Raw genomic sequence first — 18,231 nt, 5'->3', positions numbered from 1 at the left:
CAACAATGGAAAATTCATTTGTGATTGATGTTCTTATCAGAGACTGAAATATTTATTTTCCACCAGTGTTGTTATTGCACTCCCTTGGAATTTGTGCTTGAAAGCAAGGGGCAGGTTTTGACTTTAAGCAACTTATGTTATCCCCATCATGTTTTGGCTGACAACAAGCCTCTTTATTTGAGCAAGTTTGTACGTCTCCATATATCAATCTTATCTTCAAAGCAAGCAAAAATCTCCCTCAAAGAGTAAGTTTGGTCACTACTTTTGTTATTCCCAACGGGTCAGTAGACGGCAATCTTCTCCGGAAGATAGTTTGTCCACTTTTGGACTTCCCAAGCAGGTCGACAGTTGACAATCTTCTCCAGAAAATAGCTTGTCCGCTTTCAAAGTTCCCCACCAAAGTCAGAAATGGCGGTCTCCTCCATTAGAAGACAGTTTGCTCACTTTTTCCTAAGATGGGTCAACGAATGGCAGTCTCTTTCAGCAGAAGACAGTTCGTTCCGCTTAAGGATTTCTCGACAGGGTCGGCAAATGGCAGTCTCTTTCAGCAGAAGACAGTTTGTTCCCTTTGAGATAACGGATGGCAGTCTTCTTCATGAAGACAGTTCGTTTAAGAATTCTTATTTTTAAAGTCAGCAAATGGCAGTCTCCTCCATTAGAAGACAGTTTGCTCACTTATCCTAAGATGGGTCAACGAATGGCAGTCTCTTTCAGCAGAAGACAGTTCGTTCCGCTTAAGGATTTCTCGACAGGGTCGGCAAATGGCAGTCTCTTTCAGCAGAAGACAGTTTGTTCCCTTTGAGATAACGGATTGCAGTCTTCTTCATGAAGACAGTTCGTTTAAGAATTCTAATTTTAAAGTCAGCAAATGGCAGTCTCCTCCATTAGAAGACAGTTTGCTCACTTTTTCCTAAGATGGGTCAACGAATGGCAGTCTCTTTCAACAGAAGACAGTTCGTTCCGCTTAAGGATTTCTCGACAGGGTCGGCAAATGGCAGTCTCTTTCAGTAGAAGACAGTTTGCTCACTTTTTCCTAAGATGGGTCAACGAATGGCAGTCTCTTTCAGCAGAAGACAGTTCGTTCCGCTTAAGGATTTCTCGACAGGGTCGGCAAATGGCAGTCTCTTTCAGCAGAAGACAGTTTGTTCCCTTTGAGATAACGGATGGCAGTCTTCTTCATGAAGACAGTTCGTTTAAGAATTCTTATTTTAAAGTCAGCAAATGGCAGTCTCCTCCATTAGAAGACAGTTTGCTCACTTTTTCCTAAGATGGGTCAACAAATGGCAGTCTCTTTCAGCAGAAGATTGTTCGTTCCGCTTAAGGATTTCTCGACAGGGTCGGCAAATGGCAGTCTCTTTCAGCAGAAGACAGTTTGTTCCCTTTGAGATAACAGATGGCAGTCTTCTTCATGAAGACAGTTCGTTTAAGAATTCTTATTTTAAAATCAGCAAATGGCAGTCTCCTCCATTAGAAGACAGTTTGCTCACTTTTTCCTAAGATGGGTCAACGAATGGCAGTCTCTTTCAGCAGAAGACAGTTCGTTCCGCTTAAGGATTTCTCGACAGGGTCGGCAAATGGCAGTCTCTTTCAGCAGAAGACAGTTTGTTCCCTTTGAGATAACGAATGGCAACCTTCTTCATGAAGACAGTTCGTTTTGCTTAAAGATTCCTCAGCAGAGTCAGCAAATGGTAAGTCCCTTCATCAGAAGTGACAGTTTGCATCCAAATGGAAGAAGCTCAGCAAATGGTAAGTCGCTTCAGTGTAAGTGACAGTTTGCATCCAGTTCCTTTTCTCAAGCCATGTCCTTGATTAAAGAAGAAGTTGATCCATATTCTTAGCGACAATTGATTGTTCTCAGCAGTTTATCGTCAACCCTTGAGGCGGTAATTCAATTTTCTTCTACCTTCAACTATTGAGTTGGTAGCTTATCGTCAACCATTGAGGCGGTGATTCGATTTTCTTCTACCTTCAACTATTGAGTTGGTAGCTCACCTTCAGTGGAACGTTGGTATGTGTTATCGTCAGTGGTACGGCGGTACATCTCTTCATGTCATCAGTGGTACGATGGTGTGTTTTCTGTTAACAGAAGATTGGCATTCTGATTCAGGATGCATATTTTCTCATCCCCAGTGAAAGAGGATGCCCATTTTCTCACCTCCAGCGAAAGGTGATGCTTTAACCTCTCTGGTGCGAATGTTTCCCCAGAGAAGTTTCTTTTCCCACCAAAGTTTCGTCTCTCCAACAAAGTCTTGCCTTCCCCAGTGGAGTTCTGCCCGCAAGACATTTGTTTCCCTAGTGGAATTCCTTTTCCTCCCCGGTGTCGCCATGTTTTATCCTCATCATATGCATTCATTAAACATTGCATAGCATCTTAGGTTCAAAAATTGTGTTTTATATATTTAAGTCTCTTCGATTTCGTCAAAACGAAGATTTCCAATCATCGTATCTCCGAATCGAAGAAACTTAAATAGGGGCATCTGTCATACCCCAATTTTTGACCCTAAGATCACACATCATTTGTATACCAATCATCAATCAAGAGTTTCATCTTAGAGATCTGCTTGTGATGTTGTGCTCAATCCATCTGCAAAGGAATCATCGAGCACCCATGTTTTAGTCTTGTATATATTATTTTACTAACCAAAATACCAAAAATATTGCATTGTGCTTTTGTATGTTTGTGTTTTGTAGGTATCAAGTCAAAATATCCATCAAAGGAGCATTTTTCAACATTTATACTGTGCAAATCGATTTGCATAAGGTGTAAATCGATTCACACAACTGTTTCTGCACCGGATTTGCTTCTGCCATCAGTGCAAATCGATTTGCATACGACAGCAATCGATTTGCATAACTGTTTTTGCCCCAGATTTTGCCTTTTTCAGCTATGTAAATAGATTTGCATAAAGTGTAAATCGATTGCACCAGTGCGAATTTGGAAAAATGAAGGCAAATTTCAGCTTTTGAAAGTGTTGACATCATTTGCAAGCATGGGAAGCATGACTTAGTTCTTACATTTGATTCTCTACATCATTTAATCATAAACCCTCATGTGATTGCATCAAGACCATTGGATTTCATTTTTGGCTCCAAATCCTTTTCCCAAGCCTAATTCTATTTTCCAATCCTAACTCCAAGCCACAAAATTTCCCAAGCCTAAGTGCTATAAATTGAGGCACTCCCCTCTTTATTTTTCAAGCTTTGATAGCCAAAAAACTTATTGCAAATTCATTTCTTGAAGCTTTGATAGCCAAAAAACTTATTGCAAATTCATTTCTCAAAGCTTTGATAGCCAAAACAACTTATTGCAAATTCATTTCTTGAAGCTTTGATAGCCAAGAAAACTCTTGCTCTTTCTCTCCTCACCTCTTCCAAACCCCTCACTCAAAGCTTTCTTCTTCTTCCATAAAAATTAGTGAGTCACATCTTGAACCTCACTAATTTAGAGCTAAACCTCAACATAAACACTACTTTCTTCATCAATTGTGAGAGATCAAGGCTTGTGGTTGTGTGTTCTTGAAGAAGATTCAAAGTTTGTGAAAGATTTGGTAAAATTCTAGATCCATTCCATAATTCAAGATGTGATCCATTGTTGTTTATGCTTGATGCACCTTTGGTGCTATATTGATGAGTTTTGCTTGCTTACTTGATGCATTTTCGTGTACAATTGATCCAAGATCACAAGGTGTTTGGTTTTATGTTTAAACAAGTTTTTTCCCTTTGCTTTGCTGTTTTTTTGAAAACTGAAGAAGGTGCAATCGATTGCACCAAAACAACAATCGATTGCACCAACTGTTTTTTCTCTAAATTCAGGCAGTGCAATCGATTGCACCAAAACAGCAATCAATTGCACGCTGACAGAATTCTGTTTTTTGCCTTTTTAAAGCTTGTTTTGGTTCTAACTCATCTTCTACTCCTTTCTTTTGATATTTTCTTTGAATCACAAGTTAGAGGCCTAATTTCTCTCTAATTTCAATGGACTTAGGGCGTCGATAGGATGAGAATCCAAATCCGCAATATTAAGTGATTGAAATTATGGATGAAAGGAGCCTTTGATGTGGTTCCATCTTTATTTCTTTTTCTTTTGATCGATGAAAGTCTTAACACCTTGAGAATTCTTATGGATTCTTGGTAAAGACGAGATCGCTCCCTATTTTTCTTTTCGTGCGGTATTGCTTTCGGAGAGTGATCTACATATCACTTCTCTCGCATGCATTAGCACATAAAGTTTTGACCGGCCTCGTTGTAGGGTGATTTCTACATAAATCACTTGGCGATCTGCTTAACATAGCGCAATATTTCGTGTCCCGAATCAAAAAGATCAAATATGGAAGAGAATTGTATGCGGTTGATTTAAGACTTATGGAGGTTTTATCGTGTAGTCGCTATGATTTTATCAAGCTTCTGATAAAGTTTCCATTGACTTTAAATCCGAGAACATCCTTTACTCACCATCGATCTTCATTACTAACTTTGATAACATACTTGACAAGTTTCAAGATGGTTATCTTTAACATCTAACAATTGACTTTAATTTCCGCACTTTATTATATTGCTCTTTATGTTTCTCGCTTTATCGCTTTATTTTATCATTTCATCATATTTACATTCCGCTATTTTCTCTTTGTCCATTTGGACATTTATATTCCGCTATTTTCTCTTTGTCCATTTGGACACTATGTTTATGCTTCCGCTATTTTTTCTTTTGTCCACTTGGACCATACTTTACTTTTATGCTAAAACACTAATAAATAACAAAAATCTAAAAAACACCTAAGACTCTCTTTTGGACTATTGGTTACTATCCCTAGCATTTTGGAGATTCGGACTTATGGACTTAGTACCTCTGGACCCTCATGATATTGTTACTCTGCTGTTATTCTGTCTGTCTGGCATTGGATTGTTGTTTGTTTGTATGTGCAGGTATTTCCTTGAAAGCCCTTGATGGTTAATTCCAAGGCATTGATATAAGGATTTTACCCGAAAACAGCCGTTACTCTGCCCGATTTTCGTCAGAATTTTAATGTGTTTAATGCGAAATGGTGCTAAGATAATAAGTCCATCTGGATCCCCAAGTGGTAATGTGATGGTTTGGTATTAATAGTCCAAAGGATGAGAAATCTACCTTGACTCACAATGTCAAGTGTTGGCTTCTTCTTCGGTTAGACCGTTTCTTTCCTTAGCTTTTATTTTACGCAATAGGATAGCCTCTTCATCTCCTCCCATTCTTAAATTTTCAAAATCTTCTCCCTTTTGCAAAAACCTTCTTATGTCTGTAAAACATCTTTTCAAAACCTTTCTTAAAAAATATCTTTTTCCCTTAGTGGCCTTTTTCTTCAAAAGTTTAGACACTGTTAATTGTCGAAACGAGTGGTTATATCCCACGATTTTGAAATTGATTGATATAATGAGATCTTTTCCGCGTGAGAGAGATAGTGGCATACCCGTTGATTTTATCCGAGTTGGAGCCCTTCTTTCATTTGCGATGCAAAGAACTCATTTGTTCTCATGCTCAAGATCAATGGCTGAGTATTTCTCTCCGACGACGATAAAGTGTTTATTCGTTTTTAAAATGTTTTCCTTTTAAGCGGAACTACATTAGCTCTGACTTCTCCATTGCACCGAGGAGGTATGTAGGCACAAAGCTTAATGCTTTGCCGAGCTTATTTTAAAAAATAAAACAAACCGTTTTTAGCACACACGACACAGATTTTCAAAAAGGTTCCTGTGGAGTACCACAGATATGAGGGGTGCTTAAAACCTTCCCCTTGTATAAACAACACCCGTACCTAAGATCTCTTCTTTTTGTTTTAAAAACAAAACTTTGGGTTTTATTCGTTCTTTTCCCTTTTCCTTTGGAAACAATAAAGCGCGGTGGCGACTTTCACTAAAATATTGAGTCGAGTCAATCCTATGGCTCTGATCTCAGATTTTCCCCGCTACACCTAGGACTAGGGATATCATATTGTAACCGAAAATTCTTGTTATTGGAATGCTTGATCATAACCGTAATTATCTATGGACATAGTAATTAGGTTGTGAGGTCAAAGATCTCTTCACTAAGGCCTTAGGATTAGATACTCTGAAGAACCGGTAATTAACTATGAAAAGCATGTTGTTGCATTGAGACAAAAAATTCGTTGCATGAAGAATCATTCACCGTCCCTAGCAATCTACTCATATCTGTTCATCGTTTTATTATTCTGCGTATTTAATTTAATTGCAAAACCAACCAAACCTTTTGAACTTTTGTTTAATTGAAATACTGATAAAACTCTGTATCGTCAAGCAGTCCTTGAGATTCGATATTCGGGGAATTTTCCCTTTATTACTACAGAGGCAAAATAGTACACTTGCTATTTTACCGATCAGGCATCCACAAGCTGCGAGTCTGAATGAACTTCTTCATTCATTTTCTAGATGCCACATCAGACAGAACACCGCCACCGATGTAGACAAGCTCCCTGTAGAAAGCCACCACTTAGTTCTTCATATATAACTCTTCCTGAGACAATTCATCCTCATCGTAAACAAAGGATTTCGCCCCTGTCAAGAAGTGGCTCTAGCTCTAGTACTTATGGAATAAATATATGTACACAGGTGGAAAACCAAGTTCTAATTTGCAGATTGTTGCATTAGTTTCTTCATTAGGAGGAGTAACTAGGAAGAAGCGATCCTTGAAATTCTTCACGTTGTCAAAATAGGTTTTAAAGTATATGATGTTTTTCCTCAAGGAGAGTAAGCCTGGATCATTCTCATAATTTTGGGTTGTTCTGAGTTTCAAAGGGAGGAAAGAATGGGCGTCACTGTCGACTTACTCCCTTGTACTCACACCAGTACTGGAAAACTTTAACAAACACCAACTCATTGGATGTAGCTGCGATGGGGAAAACAACAAGTGGTTCATTATGTTGACCTCAAACTCATTGAAGGGGAGACGATAGCCTACAAGGGAAAATAAACACTTAGGGAAGGTGATGACACACTCACCATATTGGTTGCATATCTGTTTATCTTCATCTGGAGAAAACACTCCCATTCAAATGAATGACCCACATCAATTGAAGTATAATCTAAAACACCCTCGCAAGAGAAATATGATGAAATTTTTAGTATGTCTTGGTCCACCAAATCACCTGAGATATCCCTATTGGCTTCCTGTCGAGTTGACACAATCTTCACGATTAAGTGTGTTATGAAAGAAAAACGAATGAGATAAAATGTGGTAAACAAGTGAGCTCAAACACTATCTCCCTTGGTAGAAGACTCCAACAATAGAAGAAATCTCCCAGGGAAGAAGGTAAAAGATGAAACATTCACTATCCTAAAAACCCTAGATAAAAGAAGCAGAAGCAAAAAGAAAAATGTTGAAATTTGAAGCTTATAAGGTAGAGCAATCAAATATGCATGACATATACCAATGAACAAGATTGTACTGACTTGATCAAACACTGGAACGAAGAAGCTCGCGAAGAAAATGACAAAGGAAAAAAAAAACTCTCGTGTCACTAACGACAAAAAAGGTCAATATGGTGCTTTAGGAGCCTATGATACCCTATTCAACCACCGAGAATAGTATGATCACTACACCCTACCAATGGTTGAGATCTCCTAGAAAAACGGTTCAAAACACTTTAGTATTCTAAGTAAGGGGAAACATCATCACTAACTAGCGTAGGGACACACGCCAATCGCTACCAGCAAAACATTACCTATTACAAGAATGATATTTAATGCACATGTTCCCAAAGGCGATGACGTCCCATCAAAAGTTTTTAACATCTCTAGATCTAGAGGCCGGACAAAGGAATGTATTACAAACCCTCGTCCTGCAAAGTACTCCCTCCGTCCCATAATGAGTGACCCATTTGGAATAAAATGGTGTCCCAAAATGAATGACCCATTTCAATTTCCAATGCACTTTTTCCAATTTTACCCTCTAATTAATAAAAATTTCACCATTTTCAAGACATGATAAGGGTACTATAGTAAAAACGATATTCTCTCTCTTACTTTTATACCATTTTCTTAATCTGTGTGAAATGGTGTGCTGGGTCACTCATTATGGGACGGAGGGAGTAGTAAAAAGGGGCTTGTAGGGCTACTGTTTTAGGGCGTCCATAAGGACCAAAGAGCAAAGATCCAACTGCAAAATAAGAAAGACGAAATGCAAAACACGTAGTCTCTTTTTTCCTCTGAGCAGACAATTCCACACGCGAGAACTTTGCTAGTCGTCCATATCAATTTGACGGCCGACCGTGACGCTTTCAGTTGCTAACCGCTTCTCATATTTAAAAAGGAAAACACACAATTTCTCATATATTCAAATTAATTCTCGTTTTTTTACACAAATTTTCACTCTCATATGTATTTGAACGTTGAAGTGCTAACCTTGCAGCTCAACCTCCTTTCCGCCACATCAAAAACTCAGAACCATCCAAAACTCTACATCTTGACTTATCAATAAACTTTGATTTGACTGCTGAACAAAAACAAAACATACAAATTTTGTATAAAAGATTACTCATATTTCTTAATGTATTAAAGTTATGACTCAATTCTTAATTCATGTATAGAAGTTGTGAAACATTATGAACAAAATGGGATGGGGGAGAAATGATTTCTTTCTTCTTATTTCTTCTTGACAAAACTTATAGTTCAACTGATTACTTACTAAAAATAGGAGGTCCTGTCATGAAATGAAAGTAGTGTTGAGTAGCAATCATGTTATCAGATTCCACTCATATAAACAATTGATAGGAGTGAGTAACAAGACATACATGTGTCCAAAATGCAATTATTTATTCAACACCAAAACGACATCGTTTATAGATCTTAAACTCTGTTTCTCCCTGGATCCAGTGAAACACAACTAAACCAAAAAAACCAATGATGCTGTCTTATTTTTCCGACAATAAAGAAACCAATGACGAAATTTCACCCTTAAATATACTAAAAATCACTTCGAAAAAAATCACTTTTTTTTTACTGTTGACAATAAGTTACTAACAACAATAATTTAACGGCCGTAGACCAATTCAAATTGACATAGTCACATAAAGACACGATTTGAAAATAACATCAAGTGAGAGAGAGAGAGAGAGAGAGACAAAGAGAAGAAAAAAAGTTATTCCCTTTCTTACGAATTTTGAGTGATCTGTGAATTTTTTTTCATTCTTTGGATACCCATTTGGTTTTTTCTTTGAAAGAGAAGAGGAAAATCAAATGGGTTGGATTCCATGTTCTGGAAGTTCCAACACTAAGAAGAAGATAAAGAAGAAATTGGAGGAAGAGCAAGATATGCGGGATTCGATCAAAGCCAACACAGGTAGGTGGTCGTGTTGATTTTGTTTGTGTTGGGAAGAAGGAGAAAAATTGATCCATGATTTGTGATATACCCATGTTTGTCATAACGTGATCTAGTTTGTTTCATGTTTTATTTGGGGTATTTTATGTTTGTCTGATGTGTTGGATTTTAAGAAGTTGTGTTAGTTTTCCCAATTTGTAGATTTTGTGCATTTTTGGTTTTGTTGGGTTTAGCCTTAGATTGGGAATTGATTGATTCAAGTAAAACTCTTATTCACAGCACATGATAGTCTAAGCTAATAAAAGTTGAATGAAAATGGAATGTGGTTTTTCGAGAATTAATTGATGGAAAGCTGTATGTTAGATTAGGAGAATTAGTTAGGTGAGTTAGTTAGTTGGTTATTTGTGTAATTAGGTAAGTATTTGTATAAATAGGGAGTTATGGAATTAGAGAGGTATCTTTTGAATTTTTGTCAATAGGGTAGCAAATCTATTTGAAATATTTATCTGAGTTATCAGATATACAATGTATGAGTGTCATAGGGGTATCACACACTGATTCAAAGTGTCGAAGCAAAGAAAAAAAAAAACATTTTTTTGGGACTGTCCGACTTTTCCGATACGTGTCATACATATGTCATACTCATACAAGTGTCGGACACTGACGGACGGCGTGCTGGACACACTGACTTTTTTCGGGTATCACACGCTGACGTGTGCTTCATAGCTTATAAACACTCCTAAAAATCTTAATGAAGAAAGGACTTTTAACATCAAACTGTTGCAAGTCCCACTTGCAGTTGCAGTTGCAGTGAGTAATAAGAGAGATAACGACTCTTGAGATGTTCTTCTTTGCTATTGGAAAATTGTCTCTTGATAGTCGAATCACTAAGTCAAAGTTTGTTTGTTTTCGACTAGTATGGGTCCAAGTCCAACCCTTCTCTTGGTCCATTCCATGGCAGTAGCTTTGTATTACTGGGTTATCCCTTTTTTGAGGCAAAGTCAGTTTTGTATTCCTTCTGTGAATTAGAAACTAATCATGCGGCGTATTCATTTTTTATTTCAGGACACTGCAATAACATGAATTGGTTTTAGATGTGAAATTTAAACCTGCTATGATTTGTGCTTCACCCTATTGCCTATTTAAATCATTGTTCTGTGGAATTGAGTGCAGGGAAATTAAAGAAGAATTCATCTGTGAATTCCAGAAGTTCCTCTAAAAATGGCGACTCTGAACACATTGCCGCACAAACGTTCCCTTTCCGTGAGTTAGCAGTTGCTACTAGAAATTTTAGAGCAGAATGTCTTTTGGGTGAGGGAGGCTTTGGCAGAGTGTACAAAGGGCATTTGGAATCTGTTAACCAGGTGAATACGTTTCTCATTATTATTTTGTTTTTCCCGAGCTTTAAACTTGTGCGTTTAGAGTTGACGAAAGACTTAATATTTTCTTATATTGAATTGAATGCAGACCGTTGCAATTAAGCAACTTGACCGAAACGGGCTACAAGGCAATAGAGAATTCCTTGTTGAAGTGTTGATGTTAAGTCTTCTTCACCACCCTAACCTTGTCAACCTGATTGGTTATTGTGCTGATGGAGATCAAAGGCTTCTAGTTTACGAATATATGCCATTAGGATCCTTGGAAGACCACTTACATGGTATATCAATATTTCAAATTTGCATGTCATACGTATCTTTTCTCTTTTCTAATTTTGCCGTATTATCTTTTTTTGATTTTGGAGACATATGTTTGATTTGCAGATGTTTCTCTTGGCAAGAAACGACTTGACTGGAACACGAGAATGAAAATAGCGGCCGGGGCAGCAAAAGGGTTAGAATATCTACATGATAAAGCTAACCCGCCCGTCATATACCGAGATTTAAAATGCTCCAACATTTTGCTCGGTGAAGGATATCATCCTAAGTTATCTGATTTCGGTTTGGCTAAAGTTGGCCCCGTCGGGGAAAACACCCATGTATCAACAAGGGTTATGGGAACCTATGGATATTGTGCTCCAGAGTACGCAATGACAGGTCAACTGACTCTGAAATCAGATGTTTATAGTTTTGGTGTCGTTCTTCTAGAAATAATTACCGGAAGGAAAGCGATTGACAATTCAAAATGTGCAGCAGAGCAGAATCTTGTTGCATGGGTAAGATTTACAATCATCCTCTTATTTCATTTTCCCCTTGTCAATAGATTATTTTCGTAAAAACAAATTCTTTTTATCGGGACGTTCTAGCGATGAAGTCCTGCATATCCTATAAACTCTGACAAGACGGATGATATTGCTCGTTCAATTGCAGGCTAGGCCTTTGTTTAAAGACCGAAGAAAATTCACGCAAATGGCTGATCCAATGCTCCAAGGCCAGTATCCTTCAAGAGGGATATACCAAGCCCTTGCTGTAGCAGCAATGTGTGTTCAGGAGCAGGCGAATATGCGTCCAGTTATAGCCGATGTTGTGACAGCTTTGAGCTACCTTGCTTCCCAAAACTTTCAGCCGAATACACAGACGGTACAAAGCTCTCGCCTCGGTTCTGGTACTCCTCCTCGAAACAGGAGGGGAGTTTGATAGTCAGATGCAAGTTTCATATTTCTTACAGCATACTCCAAGATATAGGGCTTATAGATGTTAATACTATTTGTGTTATTTATGGTGTTTTTCTCTGAGTCTCGGGTTATAGCAAAGTTGAAATATCTTGTGAAATTTTGTATCTTATGACAGAATTGATCCTGTTTTCATTTTGACAGAAGATAGTATTTCAGGACTCTTCCATAAATTTCTAATATAAGAGTAAATTAATGGATTGAAAGTTAATCTGGTTATTTACAATTTTTCTATACAACTTGTAATTGATTGTTTTATATGGTGGAATTGCTCATGAAATGAAACACATTATTCATAGCACGATTCTTGATCACGAGAATTGCAAATTATCTGGATTTTCAAACACACGCTTAAGTACGGATTAAAATATCCTAGCTTGTGTATAGAAATCCAAAATTAGAGGATGCTTGAATTATCTCATACCATACCACCAAGAAAAGTCTCAAATGTCTTTAGCGTCCGGAGATACTTCGGACACACCTTTTCCGGAGATACTTCGGACACACCTTTTTCACACAAATCTAAGACGAAATTGCTGAGAAACCCTTGTTCTATTTAAATTTGGTCTGGAGATGTAACTCTGTATGCATTTTAGGTGCGTCTGAAGATGCATCTCTGGGCGTAGGAATGGTAAATTCGAATTTTCAAGGGTGTAGTATGCTCATTTAAGGTTGGAAAGACCATTTCCCTGAAATTATCACCTACATTTTCTATCGTTGGAAAGGCATATGCTCGAGACGTCCAAGCTTTTTCGGAGGATTTTCTTTTCATATTTTTATTAAGCATATTCTTTTCGCACCCTTATGGTGCGGGTCACACGTCTGAAAACCCAAAATTGCCCTCAGAAATATTCGGAGATACATCTCTAAACGTGCCATGAATCATTTTTGCCAAAATTTGGTTCACAAATGCATCTTCGAATATTTCTGAGGTGAATTCGAAGATGCATCTCCGAAATTTTCCCTGCATGTATTGTAGGCATAAATATTGTCTAAGTTTGTACTTTTCTTTTTAATCCGACTAACAATGTCATAATCCTTAATTTGATTCAAACATCAAGATCTCAAAATAAGGTAATGCATTAATTAATAAAACATCTCAAAATATTACAAACATAATTCTCAAAGTAAGGAAAATACTAGTAAAACATCCAAAAATATATAAAAATGAACAACCTACTGTGTATGCCTAATCTTAACCCCCTGGCTCGTCCTCTGCTGCTGGTAACCCAAGTCATTCTTTCTCAGTAAAAATGGAACGTGCTAGGGCAACCGCATCATCACCATCTCTCTCAAACAACCCAAACTCTATGTCCTCATATGTAATCTGCATGATATTCGGACATATCGACAACACATCAACGACATGGTCATCTTTGGCCTGCTCATTCTCCAGGATCTTCTCTTGAGCATGCCTAGGTGGACGTCAAGAAGTGTCTGGTGTCATGGCAGGGTGTGACACAAAATAGAACCAAGTCATATAACCCTCAGCATAATGCCATTAATTTGTGGCTAACATACTATGATACTCCTCTGGTTCCAGATGACTCTCGTAACTGTCAGTATGTCATCTAGATGTGTGCAGACGATTTGATAGGAACAACCACAAAGGGGAACTCTGAATGATCTAAACAAATCCAAACTAACACATGCATCGCTCCGACAGATACATGTATATCAAATTACTCCCACATGCCAGTCATCTAGAGTAATATGGAATGAGGTCGAAGGCAATAGTCTCCCGGTGTGAGTGGTGTATGGTGTCCAGTCAATGTCATCATGCTGAGTCATGTCAATATACACATGCAATGGCCGCACAACATTATTCCTTCTATGCGGGCAATAAAGCAAGCACATGGGTAATCCTCAGTATATCCTAGTTGATATTCAAACCAGTGTATGGGGTGAAAGTGAGATGGGATCCATCGCTTAAAATGAATAAGAAAAAAACATTAGTAACAAATGTAAAAAAAATTGTTTTTAAATTAATATTGGCTATGGAAATTAGTGTCAAGAAGGTGCAGGAGCCTGTCATTTGCTTTGTCGTTCAAAGAGAACCTTCACTTAACTTGGAGTACAAGTATACCAAACATGCGACCCCTTAGTTTCACTCGTGAATGGCCGATAAGACGATGATATACTTAAGGTATGCCACATTTACATAGTTGCACTTTTGTCTACAAACATAGACGTGCAAACCAAGAATAAGAGGAAACACCTTAAAGCACACTCCTGGTGGTAGGTAACTTGTAGTTCATCGTCGTCGACTTTCTTGACCAACTTCAAGTTTTGTTCATAAAGCTCATTCAAGTATGAAAATTTGGCATTAGCACCTCTAGTGTTCTCACACTGCATCAGGGCATCCATTGGGCCAACTTCCAAATAAATGACCATCATCTCCTGGGCCTCATCGTGCTTGATCCTAAAATGATCAAGTAATTTTCCCTTGATGGGAAGGTGTAGAAGGCAAGCAATGTCATCTAGTGTAATCTTCATCTCGCCAATGGGGAAATGGAAATATGATATTTATTTATGTCATATCTCACCAAAAGCCCCCTGAATGCCATGGTTGATGGTATTGTATCTGGAAGAACAGAGACTTGCAAGACCGGAGTATCTGATGACACTTTGGAACCACAAATCCTTAGGCTGATAAAGGTTGTGAATATTTCTGTTGTAGTTAACAGATTTCAAACAATTGCAATCATGTTAAAAAGAAAACATAACAATATCAGTCGCATTGAATTTGGTTAAAATAGAAAAATAACAATTGTTAACAGATATACCTATCCGGCCCCGACATGTGGAACAACATGGTCTATGTAGTATATCAGTAATAAGGTATCAATGGGCCCTCCTAGATAAGAGTCTGCAAGTGGATGGACACCATTATGTGCAGCAGGAGCTTCCTCCAGGTGTACGTGAGTAGGGAAAACATGATCAGGGGAGACGTGCCTTTAGAATGAGGACCCATGTTCAGGAGGCTCCTAGAACTCGAGGCTACCCCATCATGAGTCCTAAGGACGGTTCTCCGCCTAGCTCTTTCCTACTCATTTTTAAGTCAAGCCCTCTAGTGGCGAACCGACGCGTGTTGGGTTTCACGTCCGAGTCCCATTTTGTCGTTGTTGTTTGCAGCCATTTTCTGGGGAAAAAATGAGAAAAAGACATTAGTTTTTAATTTTGCAACAAAAATGACCCAATTCGAAAATGCATCTCCAAAAATCAGAAAGGGCCCAATTTAGAGATGCATCTCCGAAAAAACTTGTGTTTTGCTTCAATAACAGAAACAACTTCTACATTTTCCCTAACAAGCAAAAATGAAACCAAATCATAGTGCATGTATGTAACATTACCTATTTTGAAATGTAATATTATCTAATGCATAAAAAATAATCTATTTGACCAATACATAATTTAAAAGTCAAAAAAATAAATGACATTCTTACTCAAAAAAGTGTTGATGAATATGAACAATGTTGAATGTAGTATGTGAAGTGAGTTAGGATTGGAAAGATTGAAGAAGTACTTTTGCTGCTTAAAGTATACTTGCACAAGCTTGCTCAAGAGCTCCAATGGGGGATGCAAAATATTTAGAAAAATAAAGAAGGAGGACATGGAGGGTCTGGCATGTGTTATATATACATTGAACGCGTTCAGAGATTCATCTCGAAAAGCTTCCCTTAATTTGAAAACAAGGGTTAATTCGGAGAGGCATCTGCGATAAATCCTAAAACACATTCAGAGATGCATCTCTGAATCAAAATTTGACATATTGAGGGGAGCTCAAAAATTTGCGCTTATTTTATGTGAAAATTGGACGTCTGGAGATGCATCTCCGAACTCAGAGGGTATTTTTGACTTTTCGTTAGTATTTGGGAGAACATCTATGGGTAGGGAAATAAATTTCAATTTTATTATCAAGGTTAAAGTATGTGGTTGGCTTAACTAAATACTCCAACAAAAACACACTCTCTTACTATTCTAGTTAATAATTGGACTCATGTTAAGTGGATACTTGCACACAAAATAAAAAAGTAAAATGGATATGAGCATAAACACATGTAATTATCTATTAAAATAAATTGGTATATGGATATAGGCATAAACACATAAACATGTGTAATTATCTATTAAAATAAATTGGTATATGAATATAGGCATAAACACATGTAATTATCTATTAAAATAAGTTGGTGTGAGTGTGAATATGTAATTATCTATTACAATAAATTGACATAGGTCTGAGTACCTTGGTAGTCAGTCAACCTTGTTGAATATGAATAGGGTATTAATTTCAAATCATCCATTGATTTGTACCATTTATGACATATCATGGTAATCAGCTGCCAATGATGACTAACTGATAGTAATTTAGAGATTGATATCTTATTTATTTACCACAACATTCATAAATATTTCCTTTTGTATACATAGGAATTAATTATTATATTACTATGTCTCCTTCCTATTATGTATATATACACTCTATGTAACACATTTTACAGCAAGAGAAATAAAATAACATTTCACATGGTATCAGAACAACTTTTTGATCCAAGAATAACTCTCTGGCTAAGGAGCACGACTCTACCACATATCCAAAACAAAACGACACAGTTGGGATGCCTAGAAACAATATCACCGGTTTGAATGAAACAATTTTCCCAGTTATTTGCCACAAATTTAATGGCGAGAACTATTTACAATGGGCTAGGTCATTTTGTATTTTCCTTAAAGGAAAGGGGAAGGAAGACTACATCACCGGCGATGCAAAAGGCCCGAGAAAGAAGACCAAACCCATCAGACATGGAAGCGGGAAATAGTCTGGTCTTGTCTTGGCTGTTAAACTCCATGACAAATGAAGTTAGAGAAAACTTCATGTATCATGTTACTACTCCGGAGACATGGAATGTAGTAAAAGAAACCTAATCAAATATGGACAACACCTCAGCCATATTTGACATAAAAAGTATCTTACATGACATGCGACAAGGACCAGTGTCTGTTACAAAGTATTATCACTCTCTCACGAGGTACTGGCGATAACTTGATTCTTACGAGGACATAAGTTGGAAGAATCCTGAAGATGTAAAACTGTACAAACAATTGATAGAGAAAGATCACATTTATCAATTTTTGTTGGGACTGAACAAGAATCTAGATGAAGTAAAAGGAAGAATACTTGCAGCTAAACCTCTTCCCAACATTCATGAAGCTTTTGGTGAAGTAGGGAGAGAAGAAAGTAGAAGAAAAATTATGTTGGAAAAACAGAATCTAAGTTCTGCTCTAGCAGTAAGAGGGACTTAAAAAATATGAAGACTAGAAGTTGTAAGTTCGGATTGCGCCTAAGAGGGGGGTTAAATTATGTACTTTAAAGTTTTATCGATTTTTTTTTGTGATGATGATATTATTTTTCTGGTTTATGGAGATGTTAAGAAAGAAGTAAAATGCAGAACAATAAACGACACAAGGATATATCCTAGTTCCCCTCACAATCTGAGAGTACTCCTGTCCCCTTACGCAGTAAGAGATTTCACTATACTTGGTAACTTGTACAAGACAAACCAAGAACAATCCTCTTGGATTTTACACTAAGTCCACTAAGAGAACAATCCTCTCAAAGTGACTCTCTTGCCTCCAACAATCCTTGACAGAAAGGTTACAATATGTATTCTAAATTTTTATAAGAGTTTGAAATAATAATGACAATGTATCAATCACTTGATTGATCGTCTTTTTCAAGAAAAACAATTCACAAAGATATATTAGTGCTTAAGGTTTATGAATATATGAGAATGTTTTTCTGAAATTGATATGGAACAATGTGCAGAAAATTTCTCAATGAAAGTTTAAATATATGGAACAATTTGTTTGAAATTTTTGTGAGATAAAGGTTGTAAATTGTGTGAAAGAGGTGAAGAATTGAAATCTGATATGTCCTTTAGAAAGGTTGCAAAATGTCCAAACAATGCAATGGTCAAGGATATAAAATCTCATTTCGTTTGGATTTGAAACAGAAGAAAATGTCACATTGGTTCAGTGGTAACCGGTTACTTGAAATGAGGTAACCGGTTACTCTGATACGTTGCCTACTGGAATTTGAAAATGTTGCTCAGGTAACCGGTTACTTCACCTAAAAAAATGTCATTTTCACGCAAAAGAAGCCACTTCCAAGTTGAGGTAACCGGTTACTTAGTTTCATGTAAACGGTTACTCTTAAGCAAAAAGTGAAAAAATCTTTGAAAATGACTTGAAACAAAATGCAAGAATATTTTATGCAGGGTAATGCATGTGTATGAAAATGTGTAATATTTTG

At 37.2% G+C, this 18,231-nt stretch overlaps 1 protein-coding gene across 1 annotated transcript; it reads left to right on the top strand.

The window, feature by feature from the left end:
* Positions 1-9,031: 9,031 nt before the first annotated feature.
* On the top strand, positions 9,032-12,126 carry LOC131644559 (probable serine/threonine-protein kinase PBL7). Its single transcript, XM_058915092.1, has 5 exons — positions 9,032-9,328; positions 10,481-10,671; positions 10,775-10,964; positions 11,068-11,459; positions 11,614-12,126. Exons 1-5 carry the CDS (start codon positions 9,226-9,228, stop codon positions 11,878-11,880), a joined length of 1,143 nt encoding a protein of 380 aa, XP_058771075.1. The 5' UTR covers positions 9,032-9,225; the 3' UTR covers positions 11,881-12,126.
* The last annotated feature ends 6,105 nt before the right edge of the window (positions 12,127-18,231 follow it).

Source organism: Vicia villosa, linkage group LG1, assembly GCF_029867415.1.
Source record: "Vicia villosa cultivar HV-30 ecotype Madison, WI linkage group LG1, Vvil1.0, whole genome shotgun sequence".
Classification (NCBI taxonomy): domain Eukaryota; kingdom Viridiplantae; phylum Streptophyta; class Magnoliopsida; order Fabales; family Fabaceae; genus Vicia; species Vicia villosa.
Note: the sequence above shows the minus strand (reverse complement) of the source record. Positions and strands in the feature narration are given on the sequence as shown.

Bases quoted from the DNA above. Each gene is read 5' to 3' on its own strand.
- LOC131644559 (XM_058915092.1), top strand. From the start codon at position 9,226: ATGGGTTGGATTCCATGTTCTGGAAGTTCCAACACTAAGAAGAAGATA. The intron at 10,672-10,774 runs GTGAATACGTTT...AATTGAATGCAG, and splicing joins ATTTGGAATCTGTTAACCAG to ACCGTTGCAATTAAGCAACT. The intron at 10,965-11,067 runs GTATATCAATAT...TTTGATTTGCAG, and splicing joins CTTGGAAGACCACTTACATG to ATGTTTCTCTTGGCAAGAAA.